General features: G+C 63.2%; 5 protein-coding genes and 1 non-coding gene across 7 annotated transcripts; 1 reads left to right on the top strand and 5 right to left on the bottom strand.

Moving 5' to 3' along the window:
* Positions 1-230: 230 nt before the first annotated feature.
* On the bottom strand, positions 231-1,033 carry WDR83OS (WD repeat domain 83 opposite strand). Its single transcript, XM_057427803.1, has 4 exons — positions 947-1,033; positions 758-863; positions 412-509; positions 231-333 (listed from the first exon to the last, which is right to left on the bottom strand). The coding sequence occupies exons 1-4, from the start codon at positions 979-981 to the stop codon at positions 267-269; spliced, it is 306 nt and encodes a 101-aa protein (XP_057283786.1). The 5' UTR covers positions 982-1,033; the 3' UTR covers positions 231-266.
* On the top strand, positions 1,028-3,150 carry WDR83 (WD repeat domain 83). The gene is made up of 9 exons (XM_057427800.1): positions 1,028-1,163; positions 1,427-1,547; positions 1,633-1,738; positions 1,872-1,920; positions 1,989-2,115; positions 2,211-2,278; positions 2,384-2,492; positions 2,579-2,693; positions 2,777-3,150. The coding sequence occupies exons 1-9, from the start codon at positions 1,040-1,042 to the stop codon at positions 2,927-2,929; spliced, it is 972 nt and encodes a 323-aa protein (XP_057283783.1). The 5' UTR covers positions 1,028-1,039; the 3' UTR covers positions 2,930-3,150.
* Positions 3,004-4,964, bottom strand: DHPS (deoxyhypusine synthase). 2 transcript variants are annotated; one of them, XM_057427798.1, is made up of 9 exons: positions 4,763-4,964; positions 4,526-4,687; positions 4,277-4,398; positions 4,115-4,211; positions 3,957-4,043; positions 3,753-3,858; positions 3,569-3,672; positions 3,370-3,495; positions 3,004-3,293 (listed from the first exon to the last, which is right to left on the bottom strand). In XM_057427798.1, the coding sequence occupies exons 1-9, from the start codon at positions 4,961-4,963 to the stop codon at positions 3,168-3,170; spliced, it is 1,131 nt and encodes a 376-aa protein (XP_057283781.1). In that variant the 5' UTR covers position 4,964; the 3' UTR covers positions 3,004-3,167. The 2 variants fall into 2 exon arrangements, with proteins under 2 accessions (XP_057283781.1, XP_057283782.1); XM_057427799.1 differs by having other exon boundaries at positions 3,753-3,783; positions 4,763-4,948.
* A 313-nt stretch (positions 4,965-5,277) lies between these two features.
* Positions 5,278-7,714, bottom strand: FBXW9 (F-box and WD repeat domain containing 9). Its single transcript, XM_057427797.1, has 10 exons — positions 7,480-7,714; positions 7,217-7,356; positions 7,002-7,130; positions 6,549-6,661; positions 6,378-6,469; positions 6,143-6,291; positions 5,899-6,012; positions 5,726-5,815; positions 5,559-5,624; positions 5,278-5,389 (listed from the first exon to the last, which is right to left on the bottom strand). Exons 1-10 carry the CDS (start codon positions 7,712-7,714, stop codon positions 5,315-5,317), a joined length of 1,203 nt encoding a protein of 400 aa, XP_057283780.1. The 3' UTR covers positions 5,278-5,314.
* Positions 7,715-8,702: 988 nt separating this feature from the next.
* On the bottom strand, positions 8,703-14,689 carry TNPO2 (transportin 2). The gene is made up of 24 exons (XM_057427793.1): positions 14,566-14,689; positions 14,272-14,347; positions 14,005-14,154; positions 13,827-13,933; positions 13,612-13,745; positions 13,109-13,190; positions 12,906-13,028; positions 12,696-12,814; positions 12,555-12,615; positions 12,133-12,298; positions 11,872-12,024; positions 11,530-11,755; positions 10,941-11,112; positions 10,657-10,743; positions 10,457-10,564; positions 10,217-10,375; positions 10,042-10,129; positions 9,862-9,960; positions 9,680-9,775; positions 9,482-9,557; positions 9,288-9,387; positions 9,124-9,198; positions 8,904-9,035; positions 8,703-8,800 (listed from the first exon to the last, which is right to left on the bottom strand). Exons 1-23 carry the CDS (start codon positions 14,662-14,664, stop codon positions 8,928-8,930), a joined length of 2,664 nt encoding a protein of 887 aa, XP_057283776.1. The 5' UTR covers positions 14,665-14,689; the 3' UTR covers positions 8,703-8,800; positions 8,904-8,927.
* On the bottom strand, positions 12,371-12,437 carry LOC130609148 (small nucleolar RNA SNORD41). The gene has a single exon (XR_008974723.1). It is a non-coding gene; the product is annotated as a small nucleolar RNA SNORD41 (small nucleolar RNA).
* Positions 14,690-15,698: the final 1,009 nt, after the last annotated feature.

The raw sequence follows: 15,698 nt of genomic DNA, 5'->3' as shown, positions 1-15,698 counted from the left end.
CGCGTGCCCCCACGCCACCCACTGTAACAGCGACAACCAATGGGCGGCCTCGATGAGCGGTGGTTGGTGGAGAGAGAGTGAAGGGCAGCTTTCTCCTTCAATGGGGCATGGAAAAGCCGCCCCCCTCAGCGGGGCACCCAGAGCCAAGGGCTCGCCTCAGGGCCTCCCGGACCCCCCCCCCCCATGAGCCCCCAGGCCTCAGGAGGCTCCAAGCAGGGTCCAGCCCTCACAAGCGAAGCAGCCCCTTTATTGCGCCGGCCCGGCCGTCACCATGGTGGGGACATGGGCTGCGGGTTCTGCAGGTAGGACATCACCACAGCCGAGATGGAGAGCCTGCAGCGGGGAGGAAAGAGACCGGCTCTGGTGCCTGCTCCACAGGGAACATGGCCCCTGGGCCCTGCTGCCACTCACATGAAGCTGCTCATCATCTGCTTCGTGTCCTCGGAGCTGCGGGAGTTGGCAAAGCTGATGAAGGAGCAGTAGACGGCGATCCAGGCGCACCACTTCAGCTGTGGGTGAGGGGTACGGCATGGGCATGGGCCCTGTGTCCCCATAGCACCTTGGGCATGGTCCCTGTGTCCCCATAGTGCTCTGGGCACAGTTCCTGTGTCCCCATAGCACCCTGGGCATGGGCCCTGTGTCCCCATAGTGCTCTGGGCACAGTTCCTGTGTCCCCATAGCACCCTGGGCATGGGCCCTGTGTCCCCATAGCGCCCTGGGCACGGTCCCCACCCGGTGCTAGTGCCGGTGTCCCCACCTTAAGCATGAGCCCGCACATGCTGAAGACCATCCCCAGCAGGTTCATGTAGTCGGGTGTGGGGTCCTCCAGCGCCGGGTTGGTCTCGGTGGCCGGTGGCTTGTACCTGGGGGCGGCGCTGTCAGAGGTGCCGTTCCCCTCCGTTCCCCCTCTGGTCACCCCGTTACACTCCCGGTGCCCCGGTCCCACCTGGCCACCCGTGCCGGCCGCCGCGGGTCCGCCATTCCGCGCCGCTGCCCACTTCCGCCGCCACCGGAAGAAGCTGCCGCGGCTCCAGCTCCGATGCCGGTCCCAGCCTCGCCAATGGCGTTCCCGCTGCCGCGGCCCACCCGGCCTGAGCTGCCGCAGCGGCAGGTGCGGACACTGGAGTGCGGGCAGGGAGCGGTGCGCGCCGTCCGCTTCAACGGTGCGAGGGGGGAAACAGGGATCCGGAACCCGGGGGGGAAGCGCGGCTCGGGTCCCGTCCCTGGGGAAACGGGACCTGGGGGGGAGGGCACGTGGGACTGCAATTCCCTGCTCCTACCCCATGGAGAGGCAGGGTCTGGTCCTCATCCCGCTGTGTGAGGCGCTGCGGGGGGCTCACTCTGAGCCCCAGTTGCTGGGGTGAGAACGGGCCTTTTGGGATGGTGGTGCTGGGGGGGGGTCACCGCATTGCCCCCCCCATTCCAGTGGACGGGAATTACTGCCTGACCTGCGGCAGCGACAAGACTCTCAAGCTCTGGAACCCACACAAGGGCACAGCGCTTCGCTGCTACCAGGGCCACGGCTACGAGGTGCTGGACGCCGCCGGGTAAGGGGGATTGGGGGGACCCCAACTCCGTGGGTGGAGCCCCCAGACCCACTGATGGGGTCCCCCCGTGTCCGTCCCTCGCCAGCTCTTTCGACAACAGCCACCTCTGCTCCTGCGGCGGCGACAAGACGGTGGCGCTGTGGGACGTGGCCACTGGGCAAGTGCTCCGCAAGTACCGGGGACACGCAGGGGTGAGGTTATGGAGGGGCTACGGTGGGGAGCTGGGGTCTTTGGGAGGGATCTAGGGGCTGCGGGAGGGAACTGAGGGGCTCCGGAGGGGTTTGAAGGTTCCCTGAGGGAGACTGACTCCTGCTTCTCTCACAGAAAGTGAACTGTGTTCAGTTCAACGAGGAGGCCACTATCATTGTGTCAGGTAAGGGAGTTGGTTTTGGGGGGGACTGTCAACAATAGAACCCCCCCCGTACCGTTTTCTTCCCCCAGGCTCTATTGACTCCACCGTCCGGTGCTGGGACTGCCGCTCGCGCCGCCCCGACCCCGTCCAGGTCCTGGATGAGGCCAAGGATGGCGTCTCCAGTGTGAAGCTCTCCAACCATGAGATCCTTTCAGGGTGAGGCCCATGGGGACCCCCCCCCCCGTCCCCTACAATTCGGTGCAGCCGGGAGGGGCGCCACAACAGCAATTCCCCCCTTACCTTATCCCCAGCTCTGTGGATGGCCACATCCGGCGCTATGACCTCCGTGCAGGGCAGCTCTACTGTGACTATGTCGGGAGTGAGTGAGCACCAAACCAGGGTGCTCAGGCCCCAAAACAGAGCCGGGGGGGGGGGGGGGGGTCCTGTGCAACCCCCCCCCCCCAAAATCCCATGTGCTCCCCAGGCCCCATCACCAGCGTGTGCTTCAGCAAGGATGGGCAGTGCACCCTTGCTGCCAGCCTTGACTCCACACTGCGCCTACTGGACAAGGACACGGGCGAGCTGCTGGGCGAGTATGAACCCCCTCCCCAGCGCCCTGTGCCCTGCCCAGGGGGTAGGAGTTTTGGGGACCCCCCACTTCCCCGTGTCCCCTCCATAGGTACAAGGGCCACCACAGCACGACATACCGGCTGGACTGCGTGTTGAGTGAGCAGGACACCCACGTGGGCTGCGCCTCTGAGGATGGACAAGTCTACTTCTGGGACCTTGTGGAGGTAAGGGGGTGAAAGGAGGCACGGGGGGTGCAAAACCATGTTTTGGTGTCCCCCCCCAATCTTCTCACCCCCCGTGGTTTTAGGGCTCACTCGCTCGCAGCTTGCTGGTGGGCCGTGGCGTGGTGCAGTCTCTCTCTTTCCACCCCACCTTGCCCTGCCTGCTCGCTGCCACTGAGGGCCAGATCCAGCTCTGGCGGGAGGACTCCTTCCAAGAGCAGGGGGATACAGAGATGTGATGTGGGGAGTTGGGGGGGTCACAGCCTGGGGGGGACCCCTCTGTGCCCCCTAAGATCCAGGAATAAACCTGCTGTGCGGAGGAACTGTGGTGCTTTATTGGGAGCAGCTCAAATAAATACAAGCACTGGAAGGGGACACATACACACATGGATGGATTGGAACCCCTGCAGAGGTAGTTTGGGCTCAGCCCCTCACAAATGGGGGGTCCTCAACCCCCCCCCCCCCCAAAGTGGGGGTTCACTTCCCAACCTCCAATTCTGCCCCAGCACCATGTCCTGCTGGATCCAAAGGGAAAGCATCAGCTCTCTGGGCAAATGTCTCTGCCACCAACAGTGGGAAGACAAGGGAGGCATCAGCATAGACCTGGGGGCAGGGAAGAAGGGTGAGAATTGGGGAACCCCCCCGGCTACCCCCAAATCCTTCCCTTACCCCATCTCACCTTGACGGGGGTGGCATCCATGCGAATCTTGCCCCAGGACACAGCCTCATCTGGCCGCGCTCCCGAGTCGGAGCCATCAAACTCCTGTGCTGTGTTCACGTAGACGGAGAAATCGGCCCCGTTCCTCTGTGGGGCAAAAAGAGGGGTGACCCCTAACCCTGGGAGGGGGGATTTGGGGGGGTCCCTCCTGTGTCCTCACCATGAGGTTGGCATTGGCGATGTGGTGCTTCACCAGGCCCCCACCCAGGATGATCATCCCTGTCTTCCTCGCGAAGATGGCCTCGGTGTTGATGAGGCGCAGGTCTGCAGAATGGGTGCTGTCATGGGGGACCCCGATGGCCAGGGGGGCCCCAGTGTCCAGTCCCCCAAGGGGACACACTGACCTTCCACTATATCCAGCACCAGCCCCGGGCGCTTGTAGGAGTGGAAGAAGATCATGTCCCCGAGGGAGCCGTCGGTGAGTGCTGGGCTCAGCACCGGGATCTTGTTCTAGAACCACAGTGTGAGCACAGGCAAAGAGGGGATGGTGTCACCCCCCCATGGTGATCCTGTGTCCCTCATGTCATCCCCTCACTGTGTCCACCAACCTTCTGTGCCCAGTAACAGACTGACTCTGGGTTGTTGATCTCCTGGCCCAGCCGTGCGATCATCCTTGACGGGGTCCACTTTGTGCCCTGTGGGAGCAGCACACTGAGCCCCCCCCATCTCCCTGTGTCCCCTTCAGTGCCCCCTTCAAGTCGCCCACCTGTGTTTCCTGCTCATCCACCATCTTCTCCAAAATGGGCATCAACCAGTCCTCAAACTTGCAATAGTTATCGTTGGGCACCAAGAGGTTCCCAATCCTGGGAATCAGGATCAGGAGCAGTCCCGGAGGAGACCCCCATGCCCCAAAGGGGACCCCATGTACCTGTTGATCCCCCTCTGGCGCAGCTCCTGACCCCTGAGGCTGAAGTCCCCGATGTAGGTGGGCGCCAGGCACTTGATGAGATCTTCCTCCACCCCCCCGGCCGTGGTCACCAGCACGTCCACCTGGGCAGGGGGGCAGACAGCGTTGTGGATGCCCTGGGACAACCCCGAGAGGGCACTGGGAATGCCACAGGACACAAAGAGCGGAGGCTCTCTCCTTGGACCACCCCCCCCGGGGGGCCCCACGCACCATGTTGTGCTGCACCAGGTACCGGATGCTCTCCCGGACGCCGGAGCTGATGAGGTTGGACGTGAAGCCCAAGAAGATGGTGCAGCCCGAGGGCGGCCGCTGCCCGCCCAGCCCGGCGCGGCCCCGCTCCTCCTCGCTCAGCGGCTCCAGCTTCGCCTCGATCTACGGGGGCGGAGGAGAGGGGTCAGGACCGGACCCGGGACCCCCCCTCTCCCCGCCCCGGTCCCCGGTTCGCACCATGCGGTGGATCTCGGCGGCGGCCTGCGCGAAGCTGGTGGCCTGGAAGCCGGTGGTGAGGAAGGAGCGCAGCAGCGCGGCGTGGTTCGGGCCGCCCGCGAAGTCGTAGCCGCGCACCGGGAGGGCGTCGGGCGGCAGCGGCCCGCTCGGCCTCAGCACGGCCCGAAGCGCCTCGGCAGGGACAGACCCCGGCGCCGCCATCGCGCTCCTCCAGCTCCTTTTCACCGCTCCGCGCCGCCGCTGAGCGCCGCCATCTTGAAGGCGGGACGGTGGCCGAGGAGGGGCAAGACTCCCAAAAGTGAAAAGGGTGGCGCCGCCCTCTCCATCCCCTGCGGTGCCCCAAACCAGCCCGATTTCGCCCCAAAACCACCGTGTCTCCAAAATCCGTTTAATACCCAGGAACAAGCACCAGGCTGCCAGCCCCAGCGAGGGCCCCGGGACCTGCCCGTGGCTCTTCCTTGTCGGGGGGGCTCAGATGGGACCCTGCGCCCTACAGGGAGTCCCTGGAACCCTGGTTGGGTGCAGTGTTAAGGCGAGACAGCAGCAGCAGCATCAGGTCCGGAGCCTCCACACCTCGACCGAGAGGCCCCCCGAGGCGGCTGCCACCACATCACCCTCCACGCTGATCTGAGGGGGAACAAGAAGGAGGTCAGGGCACTGCTTGGGGGGCACTGCCCCACCCCACGGAGCCCCTGGTCCCGGGACAATCTCAGAAGACACTGCAGAGAGCAGAATGCTTGCACACACGTGTACACACATGTGCAGGGGTTACACATGTGTGTGAGAGCCTCCTCACCCCATTGAGCACTTCGTCTTGTGTCCAGGAGCAGATGGTGCGGGGAGGGTCCGTAGGGACGTGTATCTGCAACAGAGCAAAAGCCCATTGACATGCTCCAGCCCCACACCATGGGGTCAGAGCCCCCCAGACCCAGCGCTCTGAGATGGGCACAGGGGGACTCTTACCCGCAGTGACCTGTCGATGGAGGTGGTGTAGAGGGAGCCCAGCGAGTGCCAGAGCCCTGTGATCTGCAGCCGGTGCCCTACATCGAAGTACTGCACGGAAGGGGCACAGAACCCCAGTGTGAGAGCTCAGGGTACCCCCTGTGCTCCCCAACCTCCCTCCTCGGGGGCCCTACCTGTGTGGGCTGGAAGCTGCCGGTGCTGTTCCCAAAGACATAGACCTGGCCACGGTTGTCCCCAGCCCAGAGCTCTGCTCCCTGGTAGGACATGGAGACCAGATAGCTCTTCAGCTGTGGGATGAGCAGGTACAGAGAGCATGAGGGGCTCCTGCTGCCCCCCACATCTCAGGGCCAACATTAGAGCTGGTGCTAAGGGACAGACTCCCCTTGTCCCCCCGTTCTAGGGGGGGGTTGGACCCACCTGCAGTCGCTGGAGGACCCTGGCAGCCCGTCGATCATAGACAACGAGCGTCCGGTCCTCGCTGCCCGACAAGATGAGCTGCTCATCAGCCACCAGGGCCAGGACGGCACTGGTGTGGGGTTTGTAGCTGTGCACCGGGGGCTGCCCAGCTACAGCAGGACAAGGTGGGGGGTGTTGAGCTGAGAACGCCCCTTCATCCCATGTACCCCCTCCCCCAGTCCTGGGCAGCACCAACCTCGCAGGTCATAGATGGTCACAGTCCTGTTGAAGGTGCCAGTGATGAGGACGTTGGGGCGATAGGACAAGCACAGCACAGCAGCCTTCTCCCTGCAGGCAAGGAAAGGGATGGGGCAGTTGCCCCCCCCCCGATACCCCCAAAACACCCTCCCCCCCCCCAGGGCATTACCTGATCTCCCCAAACTGCTGCCCCTCAGCCTCCAAGTCCCACAGCTTCACGGTGCTGTCCCAGGAGCCTGAGCACACTTTGTTGTCTTGGGAGTCCAAGCACCAGACCCAGCCCTTGGGAATCATGGAATGGGGGTGGATTGGGAAGAAGGGCAGAGACACCTTCCACTACAGCAGGCTGCTCCAAGCCCCATCCAACCTGGCCTTGAGCACTGCCAGGGATGGGGCAGCTTCTCCTCCAGTTTTCCCTTGGGATCACCCCAACTCAGGGCTCTGGATGAGCTCATGACGTTCCCACCTTGGTCCCTCTGAATCCATTCATCCCTCCTGCTCCACGTATCAGCAGACTCAAACCCGTGCCTGGGCTGACAACTGCTCCAGGACCCCCCCCCAGAATGCAACAACAGGGACTTGAAGGGGACGGGGGGGGGGGAAATAATGACCATGCCCCCACCTTGTGCGTCCCAGTGCGCTCGGTGCCAAGGGTCTTTGCCAGCACGCTGCCGGGGGCCCGGCCGAGCTGCTGCAGGTCCCACACGTTGACGTTGCGGTCGCGGGCCCCCGACACACACAATGTCCCCCCCTGTGACAGGGGAAGGAGACAGAAATGAGGTAGGGACCCCCTCCTTTAACTTCCACAGCCACGACTTTAGCCTGGCACGGCCCTACCTGCAGCAGGAGGACGGTGTCAACAGAAGCAAAGTGGCCTTCGTCCAGGGAGAAGTGCTCCATGGGGGCCCCGTTGCCCCCCCAGCGCTGCAGATGCTCCTCCATGTCCACACAGGCAGCTGACCAGTCGAACCCCTCTTCTGTGGGGAGGCAGAGAGGACCCCAAAACTGATGGGGAGGACGGGGGGACCCAACGCAGCCACTTTGCCCTAAGCAGCAGGGATGTGGGGTAAAGGAGGGTGGTTCCTGGACCCACACCTCACCTTCCAGGACGGGGAAACGGCCACGGGCGCTGCGCTGGAGGCGGAGCCGCCAGGTAACGACGTCCCGGGCCAGGGCCCGCAGCACGCGGCACACGCGGGGCAGCACCTCCCGTACCTCCCGCGCCCCGAGGTACCCGCAGATCCGCAGCAGCAGCTCTGGCGGCAGCGCCAGCAGCGACCCCGCGCCTGCCGGCGGCGGCACCGGGACCCCGCGCTCCTCTGCCGGCCCCTCCATGGCTGAGGGGGAGCGAGGGGGCGCCTGAGCACCTTCCGGTGGCCGGTAATAGCGGGACCCGTCCCCCCCGCACTCGGGTACTCTTTGAACTCCCGGTACCGGAACCCACCACCACAACGCGGCCCCCGGTACCGGGACCACCTCAAAGTCCCCGTCCCTTCCCCCCCCTCCCCCCCCCGGCTCGTTCCGGCACCGGGCCCAGCCCCGCCGCGTCCCGTCTCCACGGCCACCGTAAGCCCCACTTCCGGCGCGACAAACCCCCACCCCCCAGTGACCAGCGCCTCGCCCAATGAGCTTGAGACCCTAGTGTAGGCGTCATCGAGCGGCGACGGGACACATCCACGTGTGGGCACCGGGAGCGTCGGCATCAAACCTCGTGTCCCGCGTCGTGTCCGTCCCCCGTCCCGTCCCCGTCCCCCCCCCCCGCCCGAATAAACGACACCGGGACGGGGACGGTCAACAACAGACTCTTTACCGAGCAGGAGAAGGGGGGAACGCGGCCCCCCCCCGCACCCCGTCACTGCGGGACACCCACCAACACCTCCCCCCTCCCCCCATTCCCACCCTGTAAACGGTAAAAAACGAAAAAAAAAAAACAAACAAGAAAACCGGGGAAAGAAACCACAAGAAACGTGGCACCGACTCGCTCACGACGAAGCACAACGGCGGCGGCTCGGCCCGGCCCCCCCCACCCGGCCTCCCGCTTCCCCCCCCTCCCCCCCGGGCCGGGGCCGCTCTACATGTTCTACGCATGAGGATGGGGCAGGGGGGGAGGCACCATGCGGGGGGGGAGGGGTGGAAACATCCTACAACGGAAAAAGGGGGGGAATCCCCGGTTTTGGACCCTTTCGCCCCGGTTTTTGCTCTCCCCTCCCCCCCTTCAGGGATTTGGGTTGCCCCTTCTGGGGGGCTACCCCCCCCCCCCAACCCCCCTTTCCCTTCCTTCCCCTCCACACCCCGGGGGTGAAAGCAATGGCGGGGCTCCCCCCAGGGGACGGGGTGCAGCGCGGGGCACCCCCAAACCCCTCCCTGTGTGCAGTGGGGGGACACGCCCGCTCCCAACCACTGTCCCGACGGCTTCCCGACCTGTAAGAGGGTGGAAAATGGGTTCAGGGGGAGCCTGTTCATCATGGAGGGGGCCCATCTGCCCACCCTCCGGTTTGGGGGGGCTGTAGCCCTCCCCCCAGACCTGATTCCGATGCTTTGGCCTGGCCTAGACCCCATAGAATGCTGCCAGCCGGTCCTTGAGCAAAGGTGGGAACTGCTCCGAAAACTGCTGCCAGTTTTCCTCCCCAACCTGGTCCTTGAAGCCATGAAGGATCTGGGTAGGGGAAGGGGGAGCTTGACACTAACGGGGACCCCTCACCATGGAGGTGGGGTTCCCCACTGTCCCCATGTCCCGTCCTGACCTTATAGAACATGTCCCGCAGGTCATCTTTGGGGCTCACCCAGGATGCGACGGCATCGCAGAAGAAAATGAAGTCCTGGGGGGGAAGTGTTATAATGGGATAACCCCCACCCCCAGCACCCCAAAACCACTGCTGGGTGTCGTCCCCCCCCCACTCCCCAATACCTGCACGACCCCCCCAGGGTTCACCCCAATCATCACACAGATGCCTCGGAAAGCTGAGTCCTTCTCTTCATTGTCCCGGATGTTCCGGAGAGATGTGCACCTTCAGGAGGAGGGAGGAAGAAAGTGGGGTTCAGTGACACCTGCCCTCCTAATTAGGCGGTGTGGGAACCCCAAAGCTTACCCCCCCCACTCACCAGGGCCGGATGAACTGCTGCAGCATGGGGGCCACCTCCTGCGGGCACACGAAGCCCAAGCGCCCAATGGTGATGGCTGAGGGTACAGGGAGGGCATTTGCGAGGCACAGCAGGGGAAGGAGCTCCCCCCAGCAACCAGTCCCCCCAAACTCCCACGTGGGGATTCCTCTGTGCCACACCCTCCCCGCCCCCCCTTACCTGTGTTTTCTAGGAGGGTTTTGGGGGTGTTGGGGCGATTGATGATCTCTACCAGGTTGTTGAGCACCATCTGGACATACGGCTGCATCTCTGCCCCTGCAAGCAAGCGGGGGGAGGGGTTATCAGGATTGGGGGAGCTCAGATGAGCTTTGGTGGGGCTGAGGGGGGCCCAAACCACTCACCCATCTGCATGCAGATCTCCCCAATGGCCCAGGTCGCATTGTTGCAGACAGAGATGAACTCAGGGTTGAGGTTGGTGCCCAGGATGGGCATGAATTCAGCTGCGGTGGGAACAGACTCAGTGCCAGCCCCCCCCAAACTTCATTTTGGGCTTCCCCCCCTTATTCAAGCCCCACACGCACCAATGCAGGGCTTGACGTGCACAAAACAAGCCTTGGTGAGGTCACCCAGGAGGGCAAAGGAGCTCTGCCGCACCTCAGGCATGGTGTCCTGTGGGCAGCAGGCAGGGGCTGAGACTGGGGGCCCTCAAACTGGGCTGGGGGGCTCCTAGGTGGAAAAGGGGGGTCCTCCCTTTACCTGCATGCACTGGAAAAGCAGTGTCATGATGTTGCTCCGAGCCACCAACTGCTCCACGTGGCAGCCAAGCCCTTCGGCCAAGCCACTGAGCAGGTCCAGGGCCACTATCATGAAATCCTTATCAGGGGCTTCATACTGTTCCGGGTGCTGGTTGTACATCTGGGGGAGGATACAGAACCCCCACAGTCACCTCATGAAGGGGATGACATGCCCCAGCAACCCCAGCACCCAAGGGCCCACCATGGCTTGAGCCAGTGTCTTCTGCACCAGGGTGACGCAGCGCTGGTAGACAGGCTCGCAGTAGGGCAGGAAACCGCTCTGCAGCGCGGTGGCCACCGAGGACAGGCACTGCAGGTGATGGGGAGGACAGCAATGGGGTGGAAGGGGGATTAAGGCACAGATCAGCTCCCAGGTGCTGCCCTCTGCACCTCCCAGCTCACCTCCAGCAGTGGGAAAAGGTCCTTGTCTTCATCCTTCAGCTCATTCCACTTCTGGATGAGTGGAGGCATCAGCTTCTGGATGTATTCCTGATGGGAGAAATCCCAGCATGGGGAAGGGGATACGCACAGGGGACACCCCCCCTCAGCCCAGGGACCATCAGAACAGAGAGATCCACACTGGCACTTCGGGATTCGAATGTCTGTTGGCACTTGTCATCATGGGTCCCAGGCCTGCGACATGGAGAGGGACACACTCGGGTGAAGGGGGACATCCCGCACCGTACCGGCTGGTTAAGGTGGTGCCCCACGGAGTCAGCCAGGGTCCCAATGGCGTCATAGAGGATGAGCAGGTTCTTGTGCTGGTACTTGCCAAAGGCAAAGACCAGCGTGTCCAGGATGAAGCTGAGGTATGGCACCAGCTCTGTGCACGCCTCCTCCTCCAGCGTGGCGAAGGCGCTGAGCGGGAGGAGGAAGAGTCAGGATCCCCTCTAAACCCCATTCCAACACTGCCAGGGATACTTCATCCAAACCTCCATTCAACCCATTCCACTGTTCTACAGCCCTTCTTCCTGAGATCCTAACTCTAATTCTTCTTCCCACTGGAAGCTGTTCCTCCTCATCCCATTTCTCTATCTCTTGTTCAAAGCCCCTCTCCAGGTTTCTTGTAGCCCCTTTAAGCACTGGGAGCTGCTTTAAAGTCCCCCTGGAGCCTTCTCCAGCCTCTCGCTCCCAGCTCTCAGCCTGGCTCCAGAGCAGTTAAATCTCTGTGGCCTGCTCTGCCCCCCTTTCATCACAGCACCTCAAACTCCTCCTCCCACCCAGATCCAGCACCCAAAACCCCAACCCTGGGGGTGGTCCCCACTGTCCCTGTACCTGCAGGCAGCCTCCTGCACTCGCTTGTTGCTGTCGAGGATGCGCTTCAGGAGCTCGGTCATGAGAGGCTTGAGGTACATGTCAGGGGGCTGGCTGACCACCCAGTGCGCGTAGCGGCTCAGTGTCCAGCACGCGATGGAGCGCACCAGTGCCTTCTTGTCCGCCAGGCACCGGATGAGGTGTGGGATCAGCTCGGGCAGGTATGGCACCATCCCCTGCATGCAGCCTGCGGGCATGGGCACCGTCATGCACAGTACCCGAGAAGCAGGAGCACAGCACCCGAGAAGCAGGAGCACAGCACCCACCTTCAGCAATGGCCCCCAGCATGAGCATAGTACTCACCTTCAGCAATGGCCCCCAGCACCAGGATGCCTGACTCCTTGATGACCCACTCAGGGTGGAAAAGCAGCTCCTTGAGCAGTGGGAGCAGATGTGGGAGCAGCTCTTCCCGGAATACATTGGCCAGGACGTCCAGCGCGGCAGCCGAGCACTTCCCTGCGGGGCCAGGGGGTCAATCCCACCCCAACGAGCTCCATCTCATCCCATGTTGGGTTTTATCCCCCCAAAGCCGAGGCTGCCACTCCCAAAAGGACACCCCCATACTCAGGTTCCAGTCGGAGAGAGTGTCATCGTCATCCTCATCCTCTGCATCCTCGGGGTCCTGTGCCCTCTCCTCCTCGTGCTGCAACGTGACTGTGCGGGACTTGTGGAAGCGGGGCTTGATGTCCTGCTCGCTGTCGGGAATGGCCTCGTCCTCCTCCACGTCCCCCTGTGGGGACAACAGGACATCATGTCACACCGCAGGAAACCTCCATCACCTACCCTAGGGATCCTCAGCCCGACGGATCAGACAGTACGAACACAACAGCCATCACCAGCATCAGCTCTGAAGCTGTCATCACATCCAGGGGGACTCAGGGTGGCTCCTGCTGTACCAGCCCCTCCAGTTTAACCACTTCCAGCCTCACAGTGCAGAAGGAGGAATAGGAAGGAGCCCCCTTCCCATTCCCACCCCAACCTCACACCTTGAGCAGGATGATGTCGATCTCCGAGTACTTCATACCATTCACCAGGATGGGGATAAGCCTGAAAAAGGGGCGGAATTAAGGGGCAAGGAGAGTCTTGCGGATGCTATGGGACGAGGTGGGGGTGCTCTGAGCACTCACTGCACCAGATGGGAGGTCAGCACCTCCTTGCAGATGGGCTGCTCGGCCAACGTCAACCAGAACTCACAGGCCTCCAGGGCCACGTTCTCATCGCTGTCCTGTGTCCGCTGCAGCATGTACTGCAGGGAAGGGGGCAACACATGAACCCCAAAACTCACCCACTGGGGGGTCCAATGGGCTCCACCCCCTTTTTGCCGCTCAAGGCCTCACCTGGATGATGCTGTGCATGTGGGGGATGAGGCGGTCGATGCGCACCTCCAGCAGCATCACCAGTGCACGGCACACATTCTTCCGCACCTCAGGATCCTCATCCACAGCCAGAGCAAAGAGGTGCTGGGGAGGAAAGAGGACACACACACACACTTGCTGCTGGCCCCCCTCGGAGCTGCTCCCGTGGCGGGGGTTCCACTCACCTCGATGAAGGTGTCGATGTTCTCCATCAGTGCCTGAGCCCGGTCCATAATGAACTGGTTGACGCAAGCGATGGCGTGAGACCTGGGCAGGGTGTGTGCGCGTTAGCAAATGAGGTGAAAAGGAGGAGGGGGGCAGCCCCAATGCCCCCTACCCCAGCACCCCACAGGCTTGCTCCAATCCACACTTGGGACACACACACACAGGACGATCCCCATGAGATGATGTTGGCTGATCTTGAAGTGCCCAACCTGGGCGGAGGATCCCTAAATCATCACCACTTGGGGGGCGGCACAAATGGAATTAGAGGGAAGGATGAGGATACCCCCAATGCAAATCCCAACCTGTGGCTGTGGGCCCAGGAATCACCCATTTCCCACCCCACCTCATCCAGCAGCCACCGTGATGGCTGGGGGCCGCCCCCCAACATTCCCAACCCTCCTGAGTGGCCCCCAACCCCACCATGGGGCTGCAGTGGGTGTGCCCCCAAAGGACCCCTCAATACCTGATCTTGGGGCTGCAATGCTTGAAAAACTGAAGGAACTTGGGGATCATGACATTGAGGGGCCGGTTGAGCGCGTCACTATCCAGGAGCTCGGAGGAGTCCTCACAGATCTTCTGCAAGGCCCCAAACGCTCCCTGGGTGCCAAGAAGGGGTAAGCCTCAGGCACGGACTCCCCCCCCCGCCCCGCCCCGGTGACCCCTCCAGGCCCCACACACCTCACACGTGTTGTAGTCCTCGGAGTTGAGAAGGTTGCAGAGCTGAGGGAGCAGCTCCGGCCACATCTGCAGCTCTCCCTTGGAGGCAATCGTGGTGATGAGGATGCCTGGATGGGAATGGGGTGGTTGTCAGCACAAAGTGGGGGGCAGGGTTGCTTGGGGACCCCCCCATGCTCACCAATGGTGGCTCGGATTAGGGAGGAGGCGTCGCCGATGTTGTTGAGACATTCCTGCTTGATGAACTCAGCCACGGGCTGTGGGAAGCTCTGGAAATGGGCTTTAACATTGTTCTTCAGGATGAGGCCACTCAGAGAACGTGTTGGCTCATCTGAGGAGGGACGACAAAGGCTTATGGGGGGGCTGCAGGGACCTCTGAGCCAGGAATGGGCAGCTCGGCTCCTGCATCCACCTCTGCCCCCCCAAAATGCCTGTGGCCTCCCCCGACCTTCAGACTTGAGGCGCGTGAGGACGAAGATCAAGTAGTTGTTGAAGTCGGGGAATTGGTTCAACTGCTTCAGTTTCTGCTCTGTAGGTTAAGGATGGTTGCTGGGGACACCGGGGGGGTGTGGGGCCATGGGGGGCGGTGCTGGGTACACAGGGGGGCCACCGGGAGGGTGTTGGGGCCACCAGGAGGAGGGCTGGGGGCACCGGGCGGGGGGCTGGGGTCAAGGTGGGGGGGGGGGGGTGAGGACATGGGGAGGGTGCTGGGGACACCGGGGGGAGTTCCTGGGGGGGATACATCCTGCACCACGCGCTGCGTGGCCGTGTTGGGTGACTGCGAGTCCTTGAGCAGCTGCAGGACCTGCTGCAGGCCCTGCTCATCCGGCTGCCAATCCATGGCTCCGGTGGGGGCACACAGCCTGGCGGGGGGGGAGCAACAGGGATAAGGAGAATACAGGGAGTAGAGCTCCCCATTTGCTCCTCCAGCCTCTCTTTGACCCCAGAACCCCGGTATTATAACCCCCCCCTTTGTTTTCCCCGCACCCCCCACCCCATTTGCAACCCCCAGCTCCGGTTTGGCCCCCATAACGCCCCCCCCCCAGTTTTATAACCACCCCCCCCAGCTCTGGTTTGACCCCCATAATAACACCCAGTTGTACCCCCCCCCCAGCTCTCTCCCGCCATCGCATCCCCATCCCGCCCCCCGAACGCCCATTTACCGCCATAACGCCCTCCCCCACCCCCCCTGCAGCCCGGTGCCACCAGGCCCCGCGCCGCTTCCCGCCTCCCCCGTACCTGTCCGGGGTTGAAGGGGGGTGTTCCGGTGCACAGTGGAAGGGGGGGGTGTCCCGGATATATCAGGGAGGGGAGGAGAGTTAACGGGGAACGGGGGGGTCACCAGCGGGGCCCTAGCGCAACACGCGGGCGCTGACCCCCGGCGGCCACCGTCCGCCCCGCGCGGGAAGGACGGGCCGCATCACGTGGCGCGGGGGCGGGGCCACGTGGGGAATGGTGGGCGGGAATGAGAATGCGCAGTGGTCGCTCCCGCCAACCACGGCGCTGAACTGTGTTACCCGGCGTGCCCCGCGACGTGGGACGTACCACTAAGGGGGCGTTGGGGGGGATGTGGTGGTGAGGGAACAAGGGAGCGCTGCGAAACACCGGGAATGAGACCAGGGATTGCTGGAAAAGACTGGGGACGGGATCAGGGAGCGCTGGGAGCCCCAAGCCTCCCCATAGCAGTAGCCGGGGCGCCCATAACTCCCCACTGCAGTGACTGGGGAGCCCGTAACTGCTCCATAGCAGGGGCTGGGGAGCCCATAACCCCCCCCAGCAGGGGCTGGGGAACCCATAACCCCTCACTGCAGTGACTGGGAGAGCCCATAACCCCCCCATAGCAGTGACTGGGAATCCCGGGTGACCCACAAGCCC

Source organism: Pezoporus wallicus, unplaced genomic scaffold (assembly GCF_028554395.1).
Source record: "Pezoporus wallicus isolate ANWC-B61680 ecotype Strahan unplaced genomic scaffold, APGP_CSIRO_Pwel_v1 contig_14213, whole genome shotgun sequence".
Taxonomy (NCBI): domain Eukaryota; kingdom Metazoa; phylum Chordata; class Aves; order Psittaciformes; family Psittacidae; genus Pezoporus; species Pezoporus wallicus.
The sequence above is the reverse complement of the archived record's forward strand: the minus strand, read 5'-3'. Positions and strand labels throughout refer to the sequence as shown.

Coding starts and splice junctions, on each gene's coding strand:
- WDR83OS (XM_057427803.1), bottom strand. CDS start 981: ATGGCGGACCCGCGGCGGCCGGCACGGGTGGCCAG. Junction 864..946: donor CGGCCGGCACGGGTGGCCAG/GTGGGACCGGGG, acceptor CGCCGCCCCCAG/GTACAAGCCACCGGCCACCG. Junction 334..411: donor CAGATGATGAGCAGCTTCAT/GTGAGTGGCAGC, acceptor TCCCCGCTGCAG/GCTCTCCATCTCGGCTGTGG.
- WDR83 (XM_057427800.1), top strand. CDS start 1,040: ATGCCGGTCCCAGCCTCGCCAATGGCGTTCCCGCTGCCGCGGCCCACC. Junction 1,739..1,871: donor AGTACCGGGGACACGCAGGG/GTGAGGTTATGG, acceptor CTTCTCTCACAG/AAAGTGAACTGTGTTCAGTT. Junction 2,116..2,210: donor AACCATGAGATCCTTTCAGG/GTGAGGCCCATG, acceptor CCTTATCCCCAG/CTCTGTGGATGGCCACATCC.
- DHPS (XM_057427798.1), bottom strand. CDS start 4,963: ATGGCGGCGCCGGGGTCTGTCCCTGCCGAGGCGCTTCGGGCCGTGCTG. Junction 4,399..4,525: donor ACCTGGTGCAGCACAACATG/GTGCGTGGGGCC, acceptor CCCCCTGCCCAG/GTGGACGTGCTGGTGACCAC. Junction 3,294..3,369: donor TGGATGCCACCCCCGTCAAG/GTGAGATGGGGT, acceptor CCCTGCCCCCAG/GTCTATGCTGATGCCTCCCT.
- FBXW9 (XM_057427797.1), bottom strand. CDS start 7,714: ATGGAGGGGCCGGCAGAGGAGCGCGGGGTCCCGGTGCCGCCGCCGGCA. Junction 6,013..6,142: donor GGGTCCTCCAGCGACTGCAG/GTGGGTCCAACC, acceptor CTCATCCCACAG/CTGAAGAGCTATCTGGTCTC. Junction 5,816..5,898: donor GCAGCTTCCAGCCCACACAG/GTAGGGCCCCCG, acceptor CCTTCCGTGCAG/TACTTCGATGTAGGGCACCG.
- TNPO2 (XM_057427793.1), bottom strand. CDS start 14,664: ATGGATTGGCAGCCGGATGAGCAGGGCCTGCAGCAGGTCCTGCAGCTG. Junction 13,934..14,004: donor CCTAATCCGAGCCACCATTG/GTGAGCATGGGG, acceptor ATTCCCATCCAG/GCATCCTCATCACCACGATT. Junction 13,191..13,611: donor CATTGCAGCCCCAAGATCAG/GTATTGAGGGGT, acceptor CACCCTGCCCAG/GTCTCACGCCATCGCTTGCG.